Consider the following 25526-nt stretch of genomic DNA (forward strand, 5'->3'; position numbering starts at 1 on the left):
AAAGGAGAATGGGAGATGATACCAGAATTGGGAACCTCCAAGGCCCCAGGCATTCCGTGGTCTGGAGACAACTTTGAGTCCTTGGTGGGAAGATTCTCCAAGGGAACATAAATGCTTCTACTACCTAGTTTGTCTCTTTGAGAAGTAAAACTTTTTTTTCATTCTAGTAGCTTTTGGGGTACAGTTTGGCTCTTTGAGAATTGCATACTAATTAATTTTAGGGGTCATCTGTACACATCTCTGTATTCCTGAAACATGGTAGAAACAGCCAGCAGTCAGGCGACAATCTATCATGACCACTAAAATATCCCCAAAGTGAAACACCAGATGTGATCCACTAGGTTTAGTGGGGGTGGCTGGCTCGAGAGTTGATTATATTTATTATTGTCACTGTGGTGATTATGGCCACAACATTGTGATGTGTGTTGGTCTTTTGGTGAGCTGCAGTTTGGAAGGAATAAATCCATTTTTTTTTTTTTTTTTGAGTCTCGCTCTGTCGCCCAGGCTGGAGTGCAGTGGTGCCATCTCAGCGTACTGTAAATTCTGCCTCCCAGGTTCTAGCGCTTCTCCTGCCTCTATGGCCAGGCTGGTCTTGAACTCCTGACCTCAAGTGATCCACCTGCCTCAGCCTCCCAAAGTGCTGTGATTATAGGCGTGAGCCACAATGCCCGGCCCCATTATTCATTTAACCAATATCTATTGAGCACATTGGGTGTGGTGGAGGATGAACTGCAGGGGAGAGAGGAAGCCTCCTCCTGCCACTATGTTTTCAAGTTGTCCTAATACTCCACCATGACACGCAAGCTTGTGGGTCCCAGAGCTCCAGAAGCATCTCCCGACCACAACATCCTGACCCAGATTCTACTGAAAAATACGTGAGCCTAGCAGAACGATCTCTGACACTTCCCTTCTTTTGAACGGCTGATCTGTCAGCCATGGGGAGCCCTTATGAAAGTGCAGTGTGTTTTGTGAAACTTGAGGTTGATCAAAGAATACCATTAAACTTCATTAAGAAATCTACATATTGATGACATAGGTAGTGGGGTGGAGGTGGGGAAATTCCCAAATACATTTTAGGAATTATCTCAGGAGGTAATAGTCAGAACTCTTGGTTGCCAGTGACAGAAACTCATCTTACTAGTGTGGAGTGGAAAAGGGATCGTGTTTTTCTCTGCACTCCCCAACCCCAACCCCAACCCCAACCCCAAGCAGATCCTGAAAGAGGGACAGGATTGCAAGTGGATTATTTAGGAGATGATTCCAGGGAACACCAATAGGGGAGTGAGGAATTGATTCATGGAAAGGCAGGAGGCCACACAGGGGGCTTCAATGAGCAGCTTACCACTCCAGGCAACTAGAATTTGACCCCACTGGGGACCTCTGGGAGGTGATGTGGAATACATTTCAAAGTTGTTCCATCCAGGGGGAAAAGATATTGAAGCATTTATAGCCTGGCTCCTATCCGTCACTTGCTGAGGACTAGTCCCAGGTCATCAGCTCTCTGGCTTTGCTTTTTTCTTTTTCTTTTTTTTTTTTTTTTTTTTCAGACATAGTCTTGCTCTGTCACCCAGGCTGGACTGCAATGGCATGATCTTGGCTCACTGCAACATCTGCCTCCCAGGTTCAAACGATTCTCTTGCCTCGGATTCCTGAGTAGCTGGGATTACAGGTGCCTGCCACCATGCCCCGCTAATTTTTTTATTTTTTGTAGAGACAGGGTTTTGCCATGTTGATCAGGCTGGTCTCAAACTCCTGACCTCGTGATCCACCTGCCTCGGCCTCCCAGTGTTGGGATTACAGGAGTGAGCCACTGTGCCTGGCTTCTGTGGCTTTTCTGACATACTCCATGCCTGACTTTGAGAAAGCCCTCAGGTGAAAGTCTTGGTTGTATGCAGTAGCAAGCATGTACTAGAATGATAAAAACCAAGGGGCTTACCACAAGATCTCTCTATCTCTGTCTCTAGCTTTGTCCTGCATACTGGCTTAATTTCTTCTTACTCAAGCCTTTTCTCCATAAGGTGAGAAACGTGGCCACAAAAGCTCCTGTATTTCTCACTACACACAATTCCTGCCATCACAGAGAATGACTAACTTGGTCTAGTTCCAGTTTGGAAAAATATTCAAGGGAAGAATTCTGATTGGCCAGTTTAGGCCAGATGCTCATCCCTGGACCAGTCAACTGAGGCCAGAGGGGTGGAGTCATTTGAGAACATGGCAGCCCCCATGAGAGCCACATGAGTGGAGTAGGAAGTGTGAGTCTCTATAGAGGGGAGGGCTGCTAGGCTGAAAAGGCAATAGATGTCTGCAGTGAAAAGAATAGATCAGGAGATACATTCTGTTAAACCTGTTAATTATTTGAAAAAAAGAGAAACTTTCAATATACAGTCACAGTATACGTGAGCCGGTGGCTCACTCCTATAATCCCAGCACTTTGGGAGGCTGAGGTGGGCAGATCAGAGGTCAGGAGTTCGAGACCAACCTGACCAACATGGTGAAACCCTGTCTCGTGTGCCTGTAATCCCAGCTACTCAGGAGGCTGAGGCAGGAGAATCGCTTGAACCAGGGAGGCGGAGGTTGCAGTGAGCTGAGATCATGCCACTGCCCTCCAGCCTGGGCAACAGAGTGAGACTCCTTCTCAAAAAAAAAAAAAAAAGTTACATTGTGGTTCCCCCAGAATGATTTATCAGAAAGGAAAAACTTACAATATGCGTATTTTGTATGCACAGGCTACTGCTATGATTTGAAATTCTTAAATTCCAAAGATTAATTAAAATGTTTCTTAAGACACATAAACTGTTAGAATCTGCTTATAATGAGGCTGAAGTTGAGTAAGAAGAGAACTGGCATTTAGGACACTACTTTTCTTCTGTTGAGTACTGTCAAGTTTTGGTTCTGCCTGGAAGTAGATGCACCTCAAGGGAGGGTTGCATGTAAAGGTGTGTGTGTGTGTGGTAGTTTCCAAAGATGGGTACAACTTTCTGCAAATGCTCATGTAGTGTAATTGAACCAATCTTTCCTTTAAGAGGTAGAGTTTATACTCCTCTACATGAATCTGGGCTGCCTATGACTTGCTTTGGCCAGTGGAATGCTGCCAAAGTGATGGTGACCAACTTCTAGCTGTGAAAGGAAAATAAACCTTGGGGTCCCTAGATCACTAAGCTAGGCTGGGCTCGGTGGCTCACGCCTGTAATCCCAGCACTTTGGGAAGCTGAGGCGGGCAGATCACCTGAGGTTAGGAGTTCAAGACCAGCCTGGCCAACATGACAAAACCCCGTCTCTACTAAAAAATATGAAAATTAGCCAGGCGTGGTGGCAGGCGCCTGTAATCCCAGCTACTTGGGAGGCTGAGGCAGGGAAATTGCTTGAACCCTGGAGTTGGAGGTTGCAGTGAGCCGAGATCGTACCACTGCACTCCAGCCTGGGCAACAGAGCGAGACTCTGTCCCCCCACCCAAAAAAAAGTTACTAAGCTAAAGAGAAAAGTCAAGCTGGGAACAGCTTAGGGGAAACCTGCCTCCCATTCTATTCAGTCACCCCTTTGCTCACTGAGATAAATGTATATCTGATTGCCTCATTTGGAGAGGCTAATCAGGAACTCAAAAGAATGCAACCATTTGTCTCTTAACTACCTATGACCTGGAAGCCCCTTCCCCTTGTCTCACCTTCACCTTCACCTGGAGTTGTCCCGCCTTTCCAGACTGAACCAATGTACATCTTACACATATTGATTGATGTCTCATGTCTCTCTAAAATGTATCAAACCAAGCTGTGTCCCTACCACCTTAAGCACATGTTGTCAGGACCTCCTGAGGCTGTGTCACAGGCATGCGTTCTCAACCTTGGCAAAACAAACTTTCTGAATTAACTGAGACCTCAGATTTTTGGGGTGCATATAGTCTTAGACCTTGAGAGCACTCTCGTAGTTTCCATATTTTTGCCCTCTTGGATGCTGGCACCAAGCAAACCTTGGCTATCCTGCTTAAAGGGCCATTTGGAGAGGGGCTCTGAGGGCGAGGGGCCACACGGAGGAAAACAAATTTCCCCGGCTGACAACCAGCACCAACTGCCAGGCACATGCATGAGGCCGTGCTGGATGTTCCACCCAGCTGGCCCTCCAGCTGCAGGTAGCCACACAAATGAGCCCAGGTTAAAGCAGCCAGGAAGTCCCCATGCAACTCACAGGGTCATGAGCAATAATGGCTTGTGGTGGTTTAAAGATCCTAATTTTAGGTGCAATAGGTAACTGAAACAGCCCACAAGGGTGTGAGCCTGTGGAGGGTGCATTTCCCACCTGCTGAAGCTTCTCAATTCCCAGGATCCAATCCAGATAAGACTCTTGTTCTCAGTGTCCTTGATGGAAATGGCAATGAACTTTTTGCAGATTGGACCATCTCGGGAATCCCAAAGATCGGAAACTATTTTCTTTCTCAGAATCTTCCACACAGCATTGAGCCTTAGGAATTTCTAAGAAGGATCTGGAATGAAAAAACATCTTTTGAAAAGGTATTTGTATAGCTTCACTTCAGCAAGATTCATGGTGGGTGTTAGACTAAGTGCTGGTGTTAAGCCAAACCATGGTTTTCAAAGACTCATCTGGCCTCAAGGTCGGCAGGATCAGAGTGGCCTCCCAGGATCTATCACATCCTCAGAAGAGTTGGTTCAGCTGGCATGTACCCAGATCTCTTTGAGCTAGTATGATACTCCCTTGAGTCAAAGGCTGCCACATCACATCTCCTTTAAGTCCCCCTAAATATGACCCCAGAAGTATTGACAAAATAGTGCTATTCCTGAAGATTTCAGGAGGACATAAATGAAGAGACTAAACTGCAAGGTACCAAAACTTCCATCTTTGCTAAAGACCCTCATCCAGGCTGGGCACGGTGACTCACGCCTGTAATCCCAGCAATTTGGGAGGCCAAGGCGGGCGGATCACCTGAGGTCGGGAGTTCAAGACCAGCCTGACCAATATGGAGAAACCCCATCTCTACAAAAAATACACAATTAGCCAGGCGTGGTGGCACATGCCTGTAATCCCAGCTACTAGGGAGGCTGAGGCAGGAGAATCGCTTGAACCTGGGAGGCTTAGGTTGTGGTGAGCTGAGATCGTGCTATTGCACTCCAGCCTGGGCAACAAGAGTAAAACTCCATCTGAAAAACAAACAAAAAGTCCTTATCCAATGGTCATGCCACTCTATCTGGCCATGTAATTTCTCCTCCTGGCTTTCTGTAGCAACAGCCTTCTGAGGAACCTCACTCTGCCTTTCAAAACCCCTTCAACTTGTACCCTTCATCAGCCAAGTATTTAGCTCAACATGTATGCCTCTGGGGGAACTCATCCACATGCCATTTAAGGATATTTCCAGCAACATCATCTTCACTACCCCAGGACAGCATTTTAGAGTGGATTACGTGCCTGCTGGATGTGTTGTACTTGAGCGAGTTAGAGAAAATGCCACACTTTGAGACGAATTAAGAATCTGTTTATTTAGCCGGCGGCTAAGAAATGGCTAACTTTTAAAGTTCTCTCGGCCTCGAAGAAGGGGCTAGATTTTCTTTTATACTTTGGTTTAGAAAGGGGAGGGGGGAAATAGTTAAAACAATTTTACAGAAGTAGGCAAAAAAGTTAAAAGGATAAATTGTTACAGGAAAGTAAACAGTTCTAGGTCTAGGGGATTTAAGACTATTACAAGGCGATAGACGGGGGGCTTTGGGCGTTATCAATTGGAGGAATTCCTGGGAACTGCGGATATTGCTCGCCACAGTATCTTATCAGTTAATTGCATTCTTGGATGTGCTGGGAGTCAGCTTGCACAAGTTAAGTCCTTGGGGAAGGGGCTGCCAGTGAAAGAGCCAAGATGGAGTCTGTCTGTCTCTCTTAGCTAAGGGAGAGTCAATTCAGGTGGAAAGAAGGCTAGGTGATTAAAAGAAAGGGAGAGTCTAAGAACAGGGTTAGTAAAAACAAGGTTGGGCATTACATTCCTCACTTGTGTTTTTGGGGAATCAAATCGTTGATTCTTCAGTTATAACAAGGGGGCTATATTGAGTCTTAAGATACATAAGTTTGACAGAAGCTATGTGTTGTTTTACAAAATTAATAAACTAATTTAATATACGGGGCCCAAAAATTAGACTTAATAGTAGGATGGGGAGGGTGTCTGGCTAACTTAGTAATTAGAATAGTTAGTTCTGGGTTCTAGTTGAACATGCTTTGATACTAGGAGATGTTATTTTCTTGTTCTTGTTGGCGCTTATCTAGATTTTCTTGCACTTTCTGGAGTGTATCTTTTATGACTAAGAATGGTGGAGGAATAGTTAAATCAACTTGTCAGGGTGTTTCTGGAACATAGGGTTACTTAGATCAGTTAAAGGCCTGATTGGCTTGGGTGGGCTTTATGAGACTAGGGTTTTTTTGGATGGTGAACATAGTCTTAACATTAAATCCTGGGATATAAAATCTTAATCTTCATGACATGCCATGATACTATTGAGTTGAATTAAGGTCATGGACAGCTATAGTAAGAGGATTACAATTTTTCTAGTACATAATTTAGGATGAGAAGCACGACTTGTGGAAAGAGTTGAAGATCTGGTTGATCTTCTAGAGTAGGTGGCTAAAGTTACACGTGTCTAATCAGGGCAGAAAAACTGATAAGTATCTTGACAGCTAACATCAGGGTGATTTCTAAGACAGAGGTAAAAGCCAATATTTTGGAGTCTTTTTTCTGCACTTATGGAGCTTCTACAGTTAGTTTGGCTCTTGGAGTGTCTGAATCTTGCTGCAGGGTCGACACTTCCTGCTCCTGGGACTGACAGATTGTGTTGCTTTTCGTGGGTATGGGCTGGCTTTGGGAAAAGTACAAATAAATCCACTGCAAAGGAGACTTCCTTGGAGGTACTGGCCTTCTAAGTGGTGTTTGCAAATACACGTCCTGTTGTGAAAGAGGTGAGGAGAAAGGAGTAGGAAGGCACAGGGGATGTAATGGGCAAAAACAAGTAAGTGAGGTAGTAAAAAGAATGAATCTAATGGCTTCACCTGACTTAGGTGCAGTTTTCAGGGGACTGACTTAGGCCTGGGGACTTATGTTTTTAGTTGGGTTCTGTTGGCCTTTTTGATGCGGGAGTGATGAATCTAAGCAGGAATGCCATCTACTTTCAGAGCCACTGGCGTCATGAGGATGACGGTGTGAAGTCTTCTCTAAGCAGGAGTGAGTCTTTCTTTTTGGATCTTTTTAACAAACACTAGGTCTCCTGGCTGGAACGAATGGCAGGACTTTGGTCAGGAATTGGATTGGGATGGGCTCCTCGAACAAGTGGCAGGATGATATCTTGTACCTGTTGGAGAGACTATAGGTACTGTAACAAATTAGTTTGTGATATTTCTGCTAATTTGGCATCTCTTAGCTTAGGCAAGATAGGCGGCGCCTTCTTATACATGATTTCAAAAGGTGAGAAATTCGCCGGGTAAGGGGTGCACCTTACTTTAAGTAGGGCTAAAGGAAGGAGACTTACTTAATTTACACTGCTTTTTTAAGATTAATTTTGTAGGAGTGTTTTTTAGGGTGCAGTTCATGCTTTCTACTTGCCTGGAGCTCTGGGGTTGATAGGCACAATGGAGCTTCTGTTGAATGTTTAACACCTTACTGACTGACTGACTGAGCTATAGGCGAGGGGAAGGCTGGTCTATTATCAGACTTTATGGCAGCAGACAGCCTATATTGAGGGATGATTTCATTGAGTAAAAACTACTGTGTTGGTGGCATCGTTTTTGGTAGCAAATGCCTTAGTTTATCTGGAGAAGGTGTCTACTAGTACTAGAAGGTATTTGTACTTAGCCTGGTGTGGTTTTACTTCTGTAAAGTCAATTTCTTACTTTTTTCTTGGCGAGTTTTTTCAGAGACAGTGGCCTGGGCTGGGTTTAGGACTTTGTTTGGCATTTACTTGGGCGCAGGTTGTGCACTGGAGAGCTGCTTAATCTGTTAGGCTTTGAAGATGGGGGATCTTAAAATGGCTCTGGAGGAGCTGAGGTAGCTTTGCTCTTCTTAAATGGGTGGTAGACTGTAGGTAACTGATTCAAGTTTCTTTAAGAGTTCAGGGTATGAAGATTCCAGAGTCAGGAAGAATCTACTAACTTTCCTGATTTTTATTGGCTCTGAGATCTGAAGCCAGGTTTTTTGTTGTTGAGTATACGGGATGGTCAGGCAGATCTGGCTGTGGAAAGGAGACTGTGGGCAGCAAGTTTAGAGGCGTGACTGAAAGTCTCGCTGCGACCTGAGTTGCTGAATCAGCTTTCTGGTTACTATGGGCAATGGCTGTGTTTTCTTTTTGATGTCCTTTGCAGTGGATCACAGCTACCTGCTCAGGTGAGTAGCCTGCTTTCCTGGTAGATGGCTTTACGTACATGCACAGTAGCAAAGGCGTACTTGCTGTCACTCTAGATGTTAATACGTTTATTCTACTTTATCGGAGAGCCTGAGTGAGGGCGATCAATTCAGCCTTTTGTGCTGAAGTGTTCGCTGGTAAAGCTTGAGCTTACAACACATCTGTCTCTGTGGTAACAGCTGCACTGGCTTTTCATACTTCCTGCTTGAGGAAGCTGCTACTGTCTGTGAACACGGCGGCATCTGCCTTTTCTAGGGGCACAGCTTGAAGATCAGATCGGCCAGTTTCGATAGTTTCTAACAGTTCTTGACAGTCATGAGCAGGAATAGTGGAGTCTGAGTCAGGAAGTAGTGTAGCTGTATTGAAACACTTTGTGGGAGAGAAAGTCAAACGAGGCTGATCTAACAGTAAACTTCGATACTGCAAGATGCGAGCATTTGACATCTATTTGCCAGAAGCATTTTGTAGTAAGATGTTTATGGCATGAGGAGCTGTAAGGGTTAAATTTTGGCTTAGAGTTAACTTATCATCCTCTTGAGCCAGGCTTGCTGTAGCTGCTATGGTTCGCAGACAACTTGGCTATCTACAGGCCACAGGATCTAGCCTCTTAAATAGGCCACTGGGCATCTTTAGGGTCTTAGAATCTGAGTAAGCACGTCTTTAGCAACTCCTTGGCTTTTATGGAGATATTAGGGAGGGCTAAAGCAGGGGCTTCAGTTAATGCTAAATTAACGGGCTATTTCATTCTGCACTTCTTGGATAGCTGCCACTAAGATTTTGTTTGTCTTTTGAATGCTTTATCAGCGGCCTTTTCAGCTGCCTGTGTTGCTTGTTTTTGTTTTTTAAACTTATGATTGTCAAAAACTTTTTGGGCTATTTCTGAAAGCTGACTGATATTTATTCTAGCAAATCTTTCTAGTTTTTGGAGTTTCTTTTTAATATCCGGGGCTGCCTGAGCCACAAATGCTAAATTAAGAGCATGGCTATTTTCGGGAGCTGCCGGGTCAAAAGGGGTGTAAATCCGATAAGCCTCCTGGAGGCGCTCTAAAAACGTTCTTGGTGACTTATCGGGCCTTTGGACAACTTCGGTCGTCTTAGACAAGTTTATGGGTTTCTGAGCGGCTCTTTTAATACTTGCGAGGAGATACCGGTGAAAATCGTCTAAAGCTCCCTTTCTACTTGAGGAATTTGGGTCCCAGTTAGGCAGGGTAGAGGGAAAGACCTCCTCAAGGAGGTCTCTAGCTTCTCCTTCCGGTCCATTGGCTGATGTGAGGAAGTACTTTTTGGCTTCTTTTCGGATACGTTCATTCTTTTCAGAGGTGAAAAGGGTTAAAAGGAGCTGTTGGCAATCATCTTAGGTGGGTGAGTGAGTCCGGAGTACAGACTCTGTCAGAGAGGTCAAAGACTGGGGCTTTTCAGAGAAGGGAGGATTATAAGTTTTCTAATTATATAAGTCAGAACTAGAAAAAGGGACACAAACTAAGAAGGGTGCTGAGCGCTCGTCACCTGGAGGTACTTGTGACTCTCTCAGTGGTAGTAGAGGGGCTACTTCTTCCTGCCACGGTCATGATTGAGAGGCAATGGGTGGCAAGCCTACAGGGGAGGTCGTCGAGGAGACATGGGATAACTTTAAGGGAGAAGGCTGGTTGTAAGGCGGTGGGACTGGGTGAGGGAGACTCCCCTCTTCTTCAGAGGGAGGTAGTACAGGGGGAGCTGAACTGGCTGAGGGTCGAGGCAAAAACGCGGTCTGGCTTTGGACGACCTTGGAGGTAGAATTATGAATGGCGCATGAATGGAGCCATGGAGGGGGGATCCTGACTAGTCTTAGCTATTGATCAATGTAGGGAAACTGATTAGGGTGGCTAGGAGTTTCAGTAACAACCTGCCACACAGCTTGAACAATTGTGAGGTTCAATGACCCTTCAGGGGGCCGCTTGACTTTAAACTTTGGCCATTTTATTTTGCAGAGTGTCTGGAGCTTGCCTTTTTTAGGCGGACTTTATAATAGTCTGAGGAACTGAGAGGAAAATTCTGCAGCATACATTGGAGACGGCTTTAACTTTTATAAGGCTGGGAGGAAGTGTTTCTTTTTTTTTTTTTTTGAAGGCAATTTAATAAAATTTGAGCATAGATATTAAACTTAGCATGGACAGAGAAACTTATTTCTTGGGGGACTGGAGTAGTGAAAGAACAGAATTAACATCACTAGAAAGAGCAGAAAAACTACAACAGCTAATACTACTTGCTACATTACTGCATCTTTAAGATTGAGGGAGGAGGACTAGAGCCAGCCTGAGATCTTCTGGGTCAGTTTGATCTAGGCGTTCTTCTTCTTCTAGATCTGCACTTTAAGTACTTTTGGTGTCTTTATGACTTAAAGGCAAATACCTTAAACTTAGCTTTTTCTTTTAAGGGTTTAAGGAGTGAGAGCAGAGCCAAGTCCTGGAGACGCTGAACTTGCTGTCGCACTGGAAAACGAGATGTGCGGGGTAGGGGGCAGGGACAAGGTGGAAAAGGACTACTTGGATCATTTTTAAGGTGGGAGAGTAGCCACAGAGGAACAGAGTAAGAATCTAAACGAAGTAAGGCAGTACGGGCGTACATTTCTTTACACAGTGTTCTACTTAAGGGCACAGGACAAGTTACAGAATGACAAGAGAGGTGAGCAAGGAAATCTGCAGGGTGGCTGTTTTGAACTCACTACTGGTTTAGTTTAGAGGAGGTCTAATCACTTGGACGTGGAGTATGACGATCTAAATACTTACAACTTTCATGGTGCTAGAAATCTTAATCAGGCCAATGTTTTTCACACTTGTTCTTGTAACAACACTTGACTTGGTTCTGGCAGAAAAGACAGGACTGTGGTGGCCAGCCTAAATGATTGATGAGAAATTTAACTTCCTGTGACAAAAAATCAGCACTAAGGACTTTGAAGAAGTTTTTACTTAGACGTCTTGGGCAATATCACTGTCCTGACATGCAAAACTTTCACAACTACTAAGAAGACAATAGAAACTGAACAGAACAATCAATATAAAACAAACAATTGACTTTACGGCATGTAAAGAGTTATGACAGTTTCTTCCTTTTTTTTTTTTTTAAGACAGATAATGGGAGGGGTTCCTGTGATGGGGTCAGTCAGATGCCTGCCTGGCTGCTCCCCGTGAGGGGACTTGGGCTCCTCTTAGCATTGGCAGGCCGGTATAAACTTCCGGCTCAGATTGAGCTATGCCTGATGCTGTCTTAAGCCTTATGAGGTCGCCAAGGAACCGCAGGTGAGGGTCTACTTGAACTCCGTAGCTTTCGCTGTGGAGCTACAAACTGGAGGACAAGCGCAAGCCCTTGTCCTCCCTCATTCATTCATTATTCACAAAGAGTTTATAACAGTTTTTTTTTTTTCTTTCTTGGAGATTCTTCAAGAAACTTGAACAAGAGAAAGATGAGAGATAGAAAAAGAGAGAGAGAGAGAGTGGCCGGTCTGCCAGAAACCAGGACTCAGTCCTCCAGCATCCTGGGATGTGGACTGAGTCAAGGGAGGGCCCCTGTCAAGGCCACTTCCCTCCTAGAAAGAGACACAGAGGTGCCTAACAGAAAACCAGGGCTCTACCTTCTAGCGTCCTAGGGAAACAGGCAGAGTCAAAAGAGGGACGCCCTCATCAAGGCCGCTTCCCTCTTACTAGAACTGAAATCAAATCTGACCTACCTGACCTCGGGGTCAGAAGTTGAGGACTCAGAGGTGGAATTTTTGTGGGCATCCACACGGTAGTCGATCCGCTGTCCTCCGGAAGACGGTCACCTTTTGGGGACCTGAAAATTTTTTTTCAGGTGGCACCCCCCCCACAAGCCGGCCGTCCTTCCGGGGGAGCCCGGAGAGAGCCCGGCTCTCGCCTGGTGGCGTTTCTCGCTCGGGCCTCCAAAAGTTGTACTTGAGCGAGTTAGAGAAAATGCCACACTTTGACATGAATTGAGTCTGTTTGTTTAGCTGGCGGCCAAGAGATGGCTAACTCTTAAAGTTCTCTTGGCCCCAAAGAAGGGGCTAGATTTTCTTTTATACTTCAGTTTAGAAAGGGGAAAGGGGTCTAGTTAAAAGAATTTTACAGAAGTAAAGGAGGCAAAAAAGTTGAAAGGATAAATTGTTACAGGAAAGTAAACAGTTCTAGGTCTAAGGGCTTTAAGACTATTACAAAGTGATAGACGTGGGGCTTTAGGCATTATCAATCGGACAAATTCCTAGGAACTGCGGATATTGCTCGCCACAGTATCTTATCAGTTAATTGCACTCTTAGATGTGCTAAGAGTCAGCTTGCACAAGTTAAGTCCTTGAGGAAGGGGCTGCCAGTGAAAAAGCCAAGATAAAGTCTGTCTAGCTCTCTTAGCTAAAAGAAAGTCAATTCAGGTAGGAAAAAGGCTAAGTGATTGAAAGAAAAGGAAAGTCTAAGAACAAAGTTAATAAAAACAAGGTTAGGCATTACAGATGGGGTCATCCTTATATTCAGCACAGTGTTTGTCCTGAAACTTCAATGGAGTGCTCCTAGTTTGATAACTTGGACCATGCCAAATAAATTGAATTTATCTTTCTTAACAACAGATGTTTGAATACAGCCCTGTGTCCCTCTCTGCTCCTTCCTGCCTTCCTCCTCTCCTCTTCCTTCCCTTCCTTGCAAGCTTTTACTTGAAAGCATCAGATAGTAAATATTTTAGAATTCGTGGGCCATACAGTCTCTTGTAGTAGTTAATCAACTCTGCCACCCATAGCATGAAAGCAGCTGATATAGGTTGAATATGTGTCCCTACCCAAATCTCATGTTGCAATGTAATCCCCAGTGCTAGAGGTGGGGCCTGGTGGGAAGAGATTGGATCATAGGGGTGGATTTCTCATGAATGATTTAGCATCATCCCTTTGGTCCTGTCCTTGCAATAGTGAGTGAGTTCTTGCAAGATCTGGTTGTTTACGAGTGTGTAGCACCCCCCTCCTTACTCTCTTGCTCCCACTTCAGCTTCTGCCATCATTGTAAGTTTCCTGAGGCCTCCACAGAAGCTCAGCAGATGTCAGTGTCATGCTTCCTGTACAGCCTACAGAACTGTAAGCCAGTTAAAACTCTTTTCTTTATACATTACCCAGTCTCAGGTATTTCTTTATAGCATGAGAGAATAGCCTAATCCAGCAGTCATAGACAATATGTAGCAAATGGGCATGGCTGTGTTTCAATAAAACTTTATTGACAAAAACATATGCAGGCAGGTCAGATTTGGCCCATGGGCCATAGTGTCCCAACCTCTGCTCTGGAATATTCTCTTTAGCCTGGATGGACATCTGTAGGCATTTTTTGTGTGTGTGTGAGACAAAGTCTCACTGTTGCCCAGGCTGGGGTGCAGTGGTGCAATCTTTGCTCACCACAACCTCTGCCTCCTGGGTTCAAGCCATTCTCCTGCCTCAGCCTCCCAAGTAGCTAGGATTAGAGGCACCTGCCACCACACCTGGCTAATTTTTGTATTTTTTAATAGAAATAAGGTTTCACCATGTTGGCCAGGCTGGTCTCAAACTCCTGACATCAGGTGATCCACCCACCTCAGCTTCCCAAAATGCTGGGATTACAGGTGCCCACCACCACATCTGGCTATTTTTTTTTGTATTTTTAGTAGAGATGTGATTTCACTATGTTGCCCAGGCTGGTCTCGAACTCCTGATCTCAAGTGATCCACCTGCCTCAGCCTCCCAAAGTGCTGGGATTACAGGTGTGAGCCACTGCAGCTGGCCTCTAGATTTTTTTTTTTTTTTTGACCATTGCTTATTTGGTTTGACTTTGATTTTCTTCCCCATTGTGGTAGCCATTTTCTGAATGCCTGTTAGTTTGTCCATCTCTCTCTTCTGTAGTCCCTAGAGTCAGATGAACTCCTCTGCAGGTGCAATGGTGTAACACACTCTAGTGCTGAATTTTGAGCAGGAGAAAGAGAGCAAGAGTGACCAGTACCCTTGGAAACTCTGGCCTCCTGAGAATTTGGTGTCTTCTCTGCAAAGGTTGCAAACCTGTTAACCCACAGGCTGGAGAGAGAGAGAAGCCAGAATCATGATCGGTTAAGCTTGATTTTAATATTTGATGCACAGAGATCACTGAGTTTTTTGATAAGAATTAGAGGGGGAAGAAATGGCCACAGAGATCAATTTCTATCTCCAGGTGAGGATTCAGGAGATAATTCTGCGAACAGAAATTCCTGAGAACTGAGATGGGGGAAATCGCTGGTATTAGAATGGTGAAAAGGTCAGTAATTAAGGCTACGACTGTGCTCTTAGAGGCAAAAGAAGAAAATGAGACTGCCAGGCATGAATAATGAGAAATCTTTGATGGAATTAGCCATGCAGAACAGATACTAAATGCATCCTCATTCTTCTCATAGTCAAGTTTTTGCTTAAGCTGGATGGGAAAAAGAGAATCCCATTTCACTAAGTATGAAAGAGGGGATTTTAGAGAAGGTCTCAGAAGAAAGAGATGTGGCAGTTTGGTGAAACTCACCAGAGGCTGAACCCTCTCCAGCATAACACAGGGATTGGGAGGAGCGGGGAAACATTAGGCCAGGTGCATAGCCCAGTGCTGCTCTCTCTGGACTTTCTGCTCTCTCTGGACTTGTTTGCTAGCTGAGCTCATCCATTTGCATAATTTTCAGTGCCATTTCTCAGCTGATGAGTTCTGAACTTTTGTCTTGAGGCTAGACTTCTCCTTCAAACAGCAGTCTTAAACACTCAACTTCTTTCTTGTTTTTTCCACTTGTCAACTCATGAACACCTCAACCTTGTTAAATCCAAAGCCAAACTCATGGCTTGGAGTGGTAGGTGATGGCTGTAATCCCAGTGCTATGGGAGGCTCAGGTGGGAGGATTACTTGAGGTCAGGAGTTTGAAGCCAGCCTGGAAAACACAGTGAGACTCCCTATCTACAAAAAAAAAAAAAAAAAAAAAAAGCTAGGCATGGTGAAGTGCATCTGTAGGATCTGTAGTCCTGTTACATGGCAGGCTGAGGCAGGAGGATCACTTGAGCCCAGGAGTTTGAGGCTGCAAAGAGCTATGATTGCATCAATGCACTCCAGCCTGGGTGACAGAGCCAGAGTCCCTGTCTTAAAAAAAAAAAAAAACAAAAGCAAAACTCTTTTTCCTCCTCCTCCATGGGCTCTGTCCGTGCCGTCTCTGTTCTGTAAATGGCACCACCCCCTGCTGAGCTGCTCAAGGTGGTCATAACTCATGTGTTGTGCTAACTCTGCTTTTGCCCTCTTCTCCAGTCAGAAGTCCTGTGATTCTAAACTTTATCCAACTTGTCCACTCTCTCTATCTTCACTGTCATTATCTTTGTCTAGGACACCGCCATCCCAGCTGGGCTACAGCAGCAGCCTCCTAACTGGTCTTAACTGGTCCTCTGCACCTGCTCTCCATGCTCAGCAATCCATTTCCTACCTAGCAGCTTCAGTGATCTTAAGGTGTCCATTGAGTCTCATCCCTGCCTTTCCTGCCCATGGCACATAGAATAAAATAGAGACCCCGAGTCTTCTGCCTGTTCCTGCCACCTCTCCAGCTCTCTCCTATCTCCTCCCCTTGGCCTACTCTATTTCAGCCACTCTGGCCTCCTTTTGTTTTCTTTGACTTTCAAACCTTTCTCCACAACAGGGCCTTTGCACTTGCTGCTTCAGCCTGGAATGATTTTCCTCTGCACCTCCCCAAATTAGACCATCCTTTAGGTCTCAGCTAAAATGATGCTTCCAGACAGCTCTTTCCTGACCCCTTTATAAAGTGGACTTCCCTGCTCTTCTCCACCTTAACCTCATTATTTCTTGTTGTGGGAACTCAGGGACCCCAAATGGAGGGACTGGCTGAAGCCATGGCAGAGGAACATAAATTGTGAAGATTTCATGGATATTTATCAGTTCCCAAATAATACTTTTATACCTTCTTATGCCTGTCTTTATTTTAATCTCTTAATCCTGTTATGTTCATAAGCTGAGGATGTACATCACCTCAGGACCACTGTGATAATTGTGTTAACTGTACAAATTGATTGTAAAACGTGTGTTTCAACAATATGAAATCAGTGCACCTTGAAAAAGAAGAGAATAACAGCAATTTTTAGGGAACAAGGGAAGACAACCATAAGGTCTGACTTCCTGCAGGGTTGGGCAAAAAGAGCCATATGTTTCTTCTTGCATGGAGTCTATAAATGGATGTGCAAGTAGGACAGATATTGCTAAATTCTTTTCCTAGCAAGGAATATTAATACCCTGGGAAAGGAATGCATTCCTGGGGGGAGGTCTATAAATGGCTGCTCTGGGAATGTCTGTCTTATGCAGTTGAGATAAGGACTGAGATACGCCCTGGTCTCCTGCAGTACCCAAAGGCTTACTAGGGTGGGGAAAAACTCTGCCCTGGTAAATTTGTGGTCAGACTGGTTCTCTGCTCTCAAACCCTGTTTTCTGTTGTTTAAGATGTTTATTAAGACAATACGTGCACCACTGAACATAGACCCTTATCAGTGGTTCTGCTTTTGCCCTTTGCTTTGTGATCTTTGCTGGACCTTTATCAGTAGTTCTGCTTTTGCCCTTTGTCCTGTTCCTCAGAAGCATGTGATCTTTCTTAGACCCTTAGTAGTAGTTCTGCTGTTTGCCCTTTGAAGCATGTGATCTTTGTACCTACTCCCTGTTCTTACAGCCCCTCCCCTTTTGAAACCCTTAATAAAAACTTGCTGCTCTGAGACTCAGCAGGCATCACGGACTTACTGACATGTAGTGTCACCCCCAGTGGCCCAGCTGTAAAATTCCTCTCTTTGTAGTGTCTCTCTTTATTACTCAGCTGGCTGACACTTACAGAAAATAGAAAGAACCTATGTTGAAATATTGGGGGCAGGTTCCATCAATAGTTCTTTCATGGATTTACTTATTTTTTGTCTCCCTCCATACCCTAGAAACTCCTGGAGGGCAGAGCTGTGTCTGCCATCTTCATCATTGCATTACCACCACCCAGCAGTGCCTGGCACAAAAGAGTTGCTCAATAAAGAAATCAGGATGAATGGATAAATACATGGATAGGCACTTTGAACTACAGATGAGTTTAAATACTTTGTGTTTTTCTTAGTCAAACATGTGCAATTAAGCATGTAATAAATGATATGATGACCAAACCTGTGTTTTGCCTGATGTTCTTTGCAGTCACTAAATGAAGTCAATTGTGTCTGTTTTGACAGTTCTGTTTTCAACCTAATGATCTGTTTCTTTTAACTTCTGGCTGTTGGCTTTGTTTGGGTTTGTTAGCCTGACAAAGTGGCAGATATCGGTATTTGCTCTTTTGTTTAAATGTCATGAACTTTAAAAATGCCTTTGCTTTTGGTAAGAAACCCTAGTTAGGACAGTCTAGCAGTCAGGATGATTTGGGTTCTGGTGCAGTAACAACAATCCCCAAATCTCAGTGGATCCATGCAGTGAGGTATTTGTTTGTTTGTTTGTTTTTTGAGACAGGGTCTCACTCTGTCACCCAGACTAGAGTGCAATGGTGCAACCTCAGCTCACTGCAACCTCTGCCTCTCAGACTCAAGTGATTCTCCTGTCTCCTGAGTAGCTGGGATTACAGGCCTGTGCCACTACTGTCTCACTAATTTTTGTACTTTAGTAGAGACAGGATATCACCATGTTAGCCAGGCTGATCTTGAACTCCTGACCTCAAATGATCCACCCGCCTTGGCCTCCCAAAGTGCTGGGATGACAGGCATGAGCCACCATGCCTGGCCATAGTGAGGCTTATTCTTGGTCACGTTGCATGTCTGGGCTGTGTTAGGGCATTGTGGGGTGGTCTGTTCATTGTGTTCACTCAAGGATCCAGGCTGACAAAAACCCCATCTCTGCATGTGTCCTTGATCACTTCAGGGGAAAGGGAATGTGGTGGATCACACAGCCTCTTAACACTTCCACCTGGAGGTGACTCAAGTTGCTCTTGCTCATGGTTCATTGGACAAAACAGATCACAGAGACATGTGCAGCTTCTCTGTGCCTGGAATGGGAATCAAAATATGAATAGCTACATTGATTTTCCCTAGCTATTACACAGAAGGCCTCATTTAAACACAGTTACTTATTTGTGTTTTGAAGCTAATTGTAGTCCATCAAACTTCACAGAAGATATGTGCACTTCCAAGTTATTATTAAGCACAATTTTTTTTTTTTTTTGAGACAGAGTCTCACTCTCTTGCCCAGGCTGGAGTGCAGTGGCATGAACATGGATCACTGCAACTTATGCCTCCTGGGTTCAAGTGATTTTCGTGCCTCAGACACCCACCACTGCACCTGGCTAAGTTTTGTATTTTTAATAGAGATGGGGTTTCACCATGTTGGCCTGGCTGGTCTGGAACTCCTGACCTCAGGTGACCCAACTGCCTCGGCCTCCCAAAGTGCTGAGATGACAGGTGTGAGCTGCCACGCCCATCCTTGAGTATGATTTTGATTGGGAAGGTCAGAGTTAGGGTTTTAGTCTGAGGACAGTATGATGTGAAGGTGAAAAGCAGAGCTTGGCTGTGAGTTTGCTGGGATGCCTGTGCTGCTTCTACAATTCATTGGCTGTGTGACCGTCACCTTTGGCAAGTTCCTTTACATTTCTATGTGTTGGTTTCCTCATCAATAAAATGGAAAAACTAATCATAATCATAATATCTATTGGTGTTGGGATAGCCCAGTCGTTGACACATAAGGACTCAAAAATAGTTTGTTTTTTGTTTTTTTTTTGTTTTTTTTTTTTTGAAAAAGTCTTGCTCTGTTCCCAGGCTGGAGTGCAGTGGTGCAATCTCAGCTGACTGCAAACTCTGCCTCCTGCGTTCAAGCGATTCTCCTGCCTCAGCCTCCCGAGTAGCTGGGATTACAGACGCCTGCCACCACTCACAGCTAATTTTTGTATTTTTAGTAGAGACGGGGTTTCACCATGTTGTCCAGGATGCTCTCGATCTCTTGACCTCATGATCCGCCCACCTCAGCCTCCCAAAGTGTTGGGATTACAGACATGAACCACCGTGCCCGGCTCAAAAATACTATTATTAATTTTGGGGGGTAGTTACTATATTTTGTGAAAATCAGAGTTCAGTACCTTGTAACTGTGGGTTGGGATCTATCCCTGAAGGAACAGGCTTCTAAAGAGGAAGGCATGGAGAGAGGGGCAAAATTTCTGTGTATGTTGTAATGACTTTAGGTATATGGACTTGGGGCTGAGTTCTAGCTAGGGCCACCAGGTGGCAAGGTGGACTTTGCTAAATTCTATCACTTTCCTGGGCCTCAGACTCACTTGTTACAAATGGGGTTAAAGCATCCCTCTCTCAGGGCTAAGATAAAGATGATTAAGTAAGAGGGAATGAAAGTAACTTCCATCAACTGTCAAAAGTATTCACTTAAATTTTTTTTTTTTTTTTTGAGATGGAGTCTCTCTCTGTTGCCCAGGTTGGAGTGCAGTGGCATGGTCCCGGGTCACTGCAACCTCCACCTCCTGGGTTTAAGTGATTCTCCTGCCTCAGCCTCCTGAGTAGCTGGGACTTCAGGTGCATGCCACCACACCTGGCTAATTTTTATATTTTTAGTAGAGACGGGGTTTCACCATGTTGGCCAGGATGGTATCCATCTCTTGCCCTTGTGATCCACCCACCTTAGCCTCCCAAAGTGTTGGGATCACAGGCATGAGCCACCACGTCCGGCCCATTTAACTTCTATATTACTTTCCTGTTGGTGGATTTACCAGTGCAAGCTGAGCAGCTTAAAACCCCACCCAGTTATTATCTGTTTTCATGAGCCAAGGGTCTGGGCAGGGTTTAACTGGGTCTTCTATTCAGGGTCACAATACGGCAACCAGAGTGTCAGTTGGAGCTGGGGTCTCATTGGATGCTCAGTGTCTTCTTCCAAGCTTATTCAGTCTGTGAACTGAATTCAATTACTTACAATTGTTGAATGAAGGCCCTCAACTCCTAGAGCTGCCACCTCCAAAGACAGCTCACAGCATCGCCATCTGTGTCTCCTTGGAGGCTAAGGGTTCAATCTCTGAAACTTCACCTTTAAAAGATTCACCTGATTAGGTCTGGCCCAGCTAAGATCATCCTGCTTTGGATGAACTCCAAGTCAGCTGAGCAAATGTGCTTAACAAAGCAAGTGTGACCATAATCACATTTGCAAAATTCCTTCCTCTTGGCCAAATCACAAGCTCTGCACACACTCAAGAAGAGGAGATGATACAGGGAGCAGATATAAGGGAGTGGGTCTCTTGGGGGCTGTCCTAGAACTCTGCCCATTACAACTTCCTTTCTCGAGGAACAGCAGGCCTGGGGAGAGATGATCAGAGATGAGCGCAGCCCACAGGTGGTGAGTGCCCAGTGCTGGGGTAGGATGCAGGAGGCTGTGAAGCAAGTATGAAAAGCCTTCTCTGGACCAGGTGCAGTGGCTCACGCCTGTAATCCCAGCACTTTGGGAGGCCGAGGTGGGTGGATCACGAGGTCAAGAGATCGAGACTATCCTGGCCAACAAACATGGTGAAACCCCGTCTCTACTAAAAATTAAAAAATTAGCTGGGCCTGGTGGCGCATGTCTCTAACAACCCAGCTCCTCAAGTGAGCAATTCCTGTCCCTTTTAAGGGCTCACAACTCTAAGGGGGTCCACATGAGAGGGTCTTGATCTATTGACCAAGCAGGGAGTACGTGACTGGGGGCTGCATTCAGCAAACCCCATCTCTACTAAAAATACCAAAATTCAGCAAAGTTTCAGGATACAAAATCAGTGTGCAAAAATCACAAGCATTCTTGTACACCAATAACAGACAAACAGAGAGCAAAATCATGAGTGAACTCCCATTCATAATTGCTTCAAAGAGAATAAAATACCTAGGAATCTAACTTACAAGGGACATGAAGGACCTCTTCAAGGAGAACTACAAACCACTGCTCAATGAAATAAAAGAGGATACAAACAAATGGAAGAACATTCCATGCTCATGGCTAGGAGGAATCAATATCATGATAATGGCCATACTGCCCAAGGTAATTTATAGATTCAATGCCATCCCCATCAAGTTACCAATGACTTTCTTCAAAGAATTGGAAAAAACTGCTTTAAAGTTCATATGGAACCAAAAAAGAGCCCACATTGCCAAGTCAATCCTAAGCCAAAAGAACAAAGCTAGAGGCATCACACTACCTGACTTCAAACTATACTACAAGCCTACAGTAACCAAAACAGCATGGTACTGGTACAAAAACAGAGATGCAGACTAATGGAACAGAACAGAGCCCTCAGAAATCATGCCACACATCTACAACTATCTGATCTTTGACAAATCTGACAAAAAAAAAGAAATGTGGAAAGGATTCCCTACTTAATAAATGGTGCTGGGAAAACTGGCTAGCCATATGGAGAAAGCTGAAACTGGATCCCTTCCTTACACCTTATACAAAAATTAATTCAAGATGGATTAAAGACTTAAATGTTAGACCTAAAACCATAAAAACCCTAGAAGAAAACCTCAGCAATACCATTCAGGACATAGGCATGGGCAAGGACTTCATGTCTAAAACACCAAAAGCAATGTCAACAAAAGCCAAAATTGACAAATGGGATCTAATTAAACTAAAGAGCTTCTGCACAGCAAAAGAAACTACCATCAGAGTGAACAGGTAACCTACAGAATGGGAGAAAATTTTTGCAATCTACTCATCTGACAAAGGGACCTATGACTTTCTTATAACCAAGAGAATATGGCAGAGGCGATAGGATGTAGTGATTATGTTAGATAGGATGTTAAGTTGTCTGGCTAGGAGGCTGTCTGTCTTGCTGGCTTTGAAGATGTGAGCTGCCATGTCCTGAGCGGCCAGATGGAGAGGCCCATGTGGCAAGAAGCTGAGGGCAGCAAGAAACTTGGGCCCTGAGTCCAGCAGCCTGCAAGGAACTGAATGCTGCCAACAACCAGATGAGCCTGGAAGCAGATCAATCACCAGTCAAGCCTCCAGATGAGAACTGAGCCCTGGCTGACACTATGGCTGCAGCCTTGCACTGAACCCAGCTGAGTCACGCCTGGATTCCTGACCCACAGAAGTCATACAGTGATAACTGTCTGCTGTCTCAAGCCACAAAGTTTGTAGTAATATTGTTGCACAGCAATAGATAACTAATATAAAAACTGTCCTACAACATGTACATTACTGAGCGAAATGTAGAACCTGGATTTGAGCTCTGATTTCAGAGGTGTGGTCTCAGTCTCCCCAGGGAGACCTGTCCTGGGAGACAGTTATGCCAGGCTGTGATGCTATGATGATTGTTCTCTTCCTACCCAGAAGCTTTCAATAGGCATGTCAAGCATGTGACCCCAGCTACATATACCAAATGTATTTCTGACAAATGCCAGGACATCGTGAGCTTTCTTGTTTTACTGAGAGCTCCATAAAGGTAAGACTATCTTTGTCTTTTTTTTTTTTTTTTTAAGAGTCTCACTGTCACCCAGGCTGGAGTGCAATGGTGCGATCTCGGCTCACTGCAGTCTCTGCCTCCTGGGCTCAAGGGATTCTCCAGCCTCAGCCTCCTGAGTAGCTAGGATCAAAGGTGTGCATCACCGCACCCAGCTAATTTCATATTTTTGGTATAGATGGGGTTTCGTCATGTTGGCCAGACAGATCTTGAACTCCTGGCCTCAAGTGATTCGCTTACCTCGGCATCCCAAAGTGCTGGGATTACAGGCATAAGCCACTGCACCTGGCCTGTCTTATTTATGTTATGTCTACATGAAACAGCCCAGTGGTCAGCACACAAAGGGGTCCAAATGTGAAAGGAAAGAGCAAACACAGGGGAAACATAGGGGTGTTCAGAAATAGTTCCCAGGTTACTGCCTGTTTCAATATGTACAGTACTCGGCCCCACCCGCAAGATTCTGACTTGGCAGGTGAGAGTTGGAGATGGGGGAGCTACCTAGTTACGAGGGATCCCAGTTCATTTTGAGGCAGCTGGTTGTTAGACGCATTGTAAAAATTACCCCCCAAAGATGTGAAGGGATAATTTATGTATTTTTAATAGAGATAGGGTTTCACCATGTTGGCCAGGCAGGTCTCCAACTCCCAGCCTCAGGTGATCCGCCCGCCTTGGCCTTCCAAAGTGCTGGGATTACAGGCATGAGCCATTGCTCCTAGCAGTATTTTTTTAATGAGGCAAAATTCACATAACACACAAGTCCCTGTATGAAACCATACACTTCAGTATCATTAAATACATTCACGATGTTAAGCAATCATCATCTCTGTCTAGTTCCAAAACATTTTCATTAACACCCCCAGCCCCCCAAAAAAATCACCCTGTCTCTAATCAAGCACTCTCCACCCCCTCCCCCTTTCTCCCAGTTCCTGGTAACCACTTACCTGTTTTCTGCCTCTACAGATTTTCCTATTCTGGACCTTTCACATAAATGGAATTATGTAATATATATAATAACCAAAAGGTAGCAACAATCAAGATGGCCATTTGGTTGATGAATGAATAAATGAAATGTGCTGTATCCATACAATGGAAGTATTGGTGCCTACTACATGTGGATGGACCTTGGAAACATCATGCTAAGTGAGAGAGAGCCTTGGTATTGTCTCATCTCCCCAGGAGATTCCAAGGTGCAGCCAAGGTTGAGACCCACTGACAAGCAATGGATATGGTTGGGTGCAGATGAAATAAGGCAGCCAGGGGCAGGAGGGACGTCTCATTGAAGATGACTATTTGTGGATGCCTAGCAGAGGTGGGGATGAGGTATGATAACAGCAACCCCAATCTCAACACAGCGTGACCGATTTTATCTTCAGCCTGCTGATACGCCTCATGGGATTTGGACACAGGACATCTCTGCCTCCCAGGTTCAAGCAATAACTCCTGCCTCAGCCTCCTAAGTAGCTGGGATTACAGGCATGTACCACCACACCTAGCTAATTTTTGTATTTTTAATATAAACGAGGCCTTATCAAGTTGCCCAGGTTGTTCTCGAACTTCTGGCCTCAAATGATCCACCCACCTCAGCCTCCCAAAGTACTGGGATTACAGGCATGAACCACAGTGGCAGCCTCCAAATTCTATTTGAAGTTTGACTTTCCACCTCCAGAAAATCCAAACCTTTGCCCTAGTCACAGTGGGACACCCCGGAGTTAATTTCAGAGAAATGTGCTTTTAAAAACAACTCCAGGCCAGGCGCAGTGGCTCACGCCTATAATCTTAGCACTTTGGGAGGCCGAGGTGGACGGATCACGAGGTCAGGAGATCAAGACTATCCTGGCTAACACGGTGAAACCCCGTCTATACTAATAATACAAAAAATTAGCCGGGCGTGGTGGCACATGCCTGTAAGCCCAGCTAGTCGGGAGGCTGAAGCAGGAGAATCGCTTGACCCAGGGAGTCAGAGGTTGCAGTGAGCCGAGAGCACGCCACTGCACTCCAGCCTGATGACAGAGAGAGATTCCGTCTCAAAATAAATAAATAAAACCCTCCGATATGAACACCAAACTAGAATCACTCCATTGACTTCTCTCCACCAATCAGGGGGAGTGATGGTGATGGTGCATGAGTGTCTATTTGCATTGAGTTTTAATGGAAAATAAGGTTGTGTCACTCAAAGGAAAAACAAATCACAGCCCAGACTGGAGCTATGGATTAATAACATGGCTGAGTGTTGGTACAGGCTTTCCACAGCAATATTAAAACTTAAAAAATCAGCAATGAAGCTCCCAGCCACATTTCTGCCAAACGATTTGGGGGAAAACAACAGAGGCACTCCTCAACTTTTCCTTCGCTGCACAAAGTGGATTTGGCTGGAAATGCCAAATGTGCTTGTTGCTGGGATCTTTCAAATGAAAGCAAGCTGGGAGTCAACCTCCTGCAGCCGCAGGCCAGAAATGGGTTGAGACCAAACTATTATAGTAACACTGGTGCACATCTAAACAGATTTAACTCCCTCCCAGCAATCCGGATTAATTTAATACACTTTCTTAGTGGCATTCCGCATTTCTCATTAAAGCAAATGAACGTCCATTCCCTCTGTGATAAATTAGGGCAAAAACAATTCATATGTTTAGGGCAGAGGGAAGGAGGAGTTGTTGGCTGTTAAAAAAAAAAAAAAGTACTGCAAATGGCCTTTCA

The 25526-nt window shown here is 44.8% G+C and overlaps 1 protein-coding gene across 1 annotated transcript in view; it reads right to left on the minus strand.

The window, feature by feature from the left end:
* Window positions 1-3842: 3842 nt before the first annotated feature.
* LOC115930184 (collagen alpha-1(III) chain) overlaps window positions 3843-25526 on the minus strand; it is an 80999-nt gene continuing 59315 nt past the window's right edge. Inside the window, 1 exon segment of the mRNA XM_063693801.1 lies at window positions 3843-4474. Within this exon segment, the coding sequence (XP_063549871.1) occupies window positions 4464-4474 (11 nt within the window). The 3' untranslated portion in view covers window positions 3843-4463.

This window comes from Gorilla gorilla, chromosome 10 (genome assembly GCF_029281585.2).
Source record: "Gorilla gorilla gorilla isolate KB3781 chromosome 10, NHGRI_mGorGor1-v2.1_pri, whole genome shotgun sequence".
Taxonomy (NCBI): domain Eukaryota; kingdom Metazoa; phylum Chordata; class Mammalia; order Primates; family Hominidae; genus Gorilla; species Gorilla gorilla.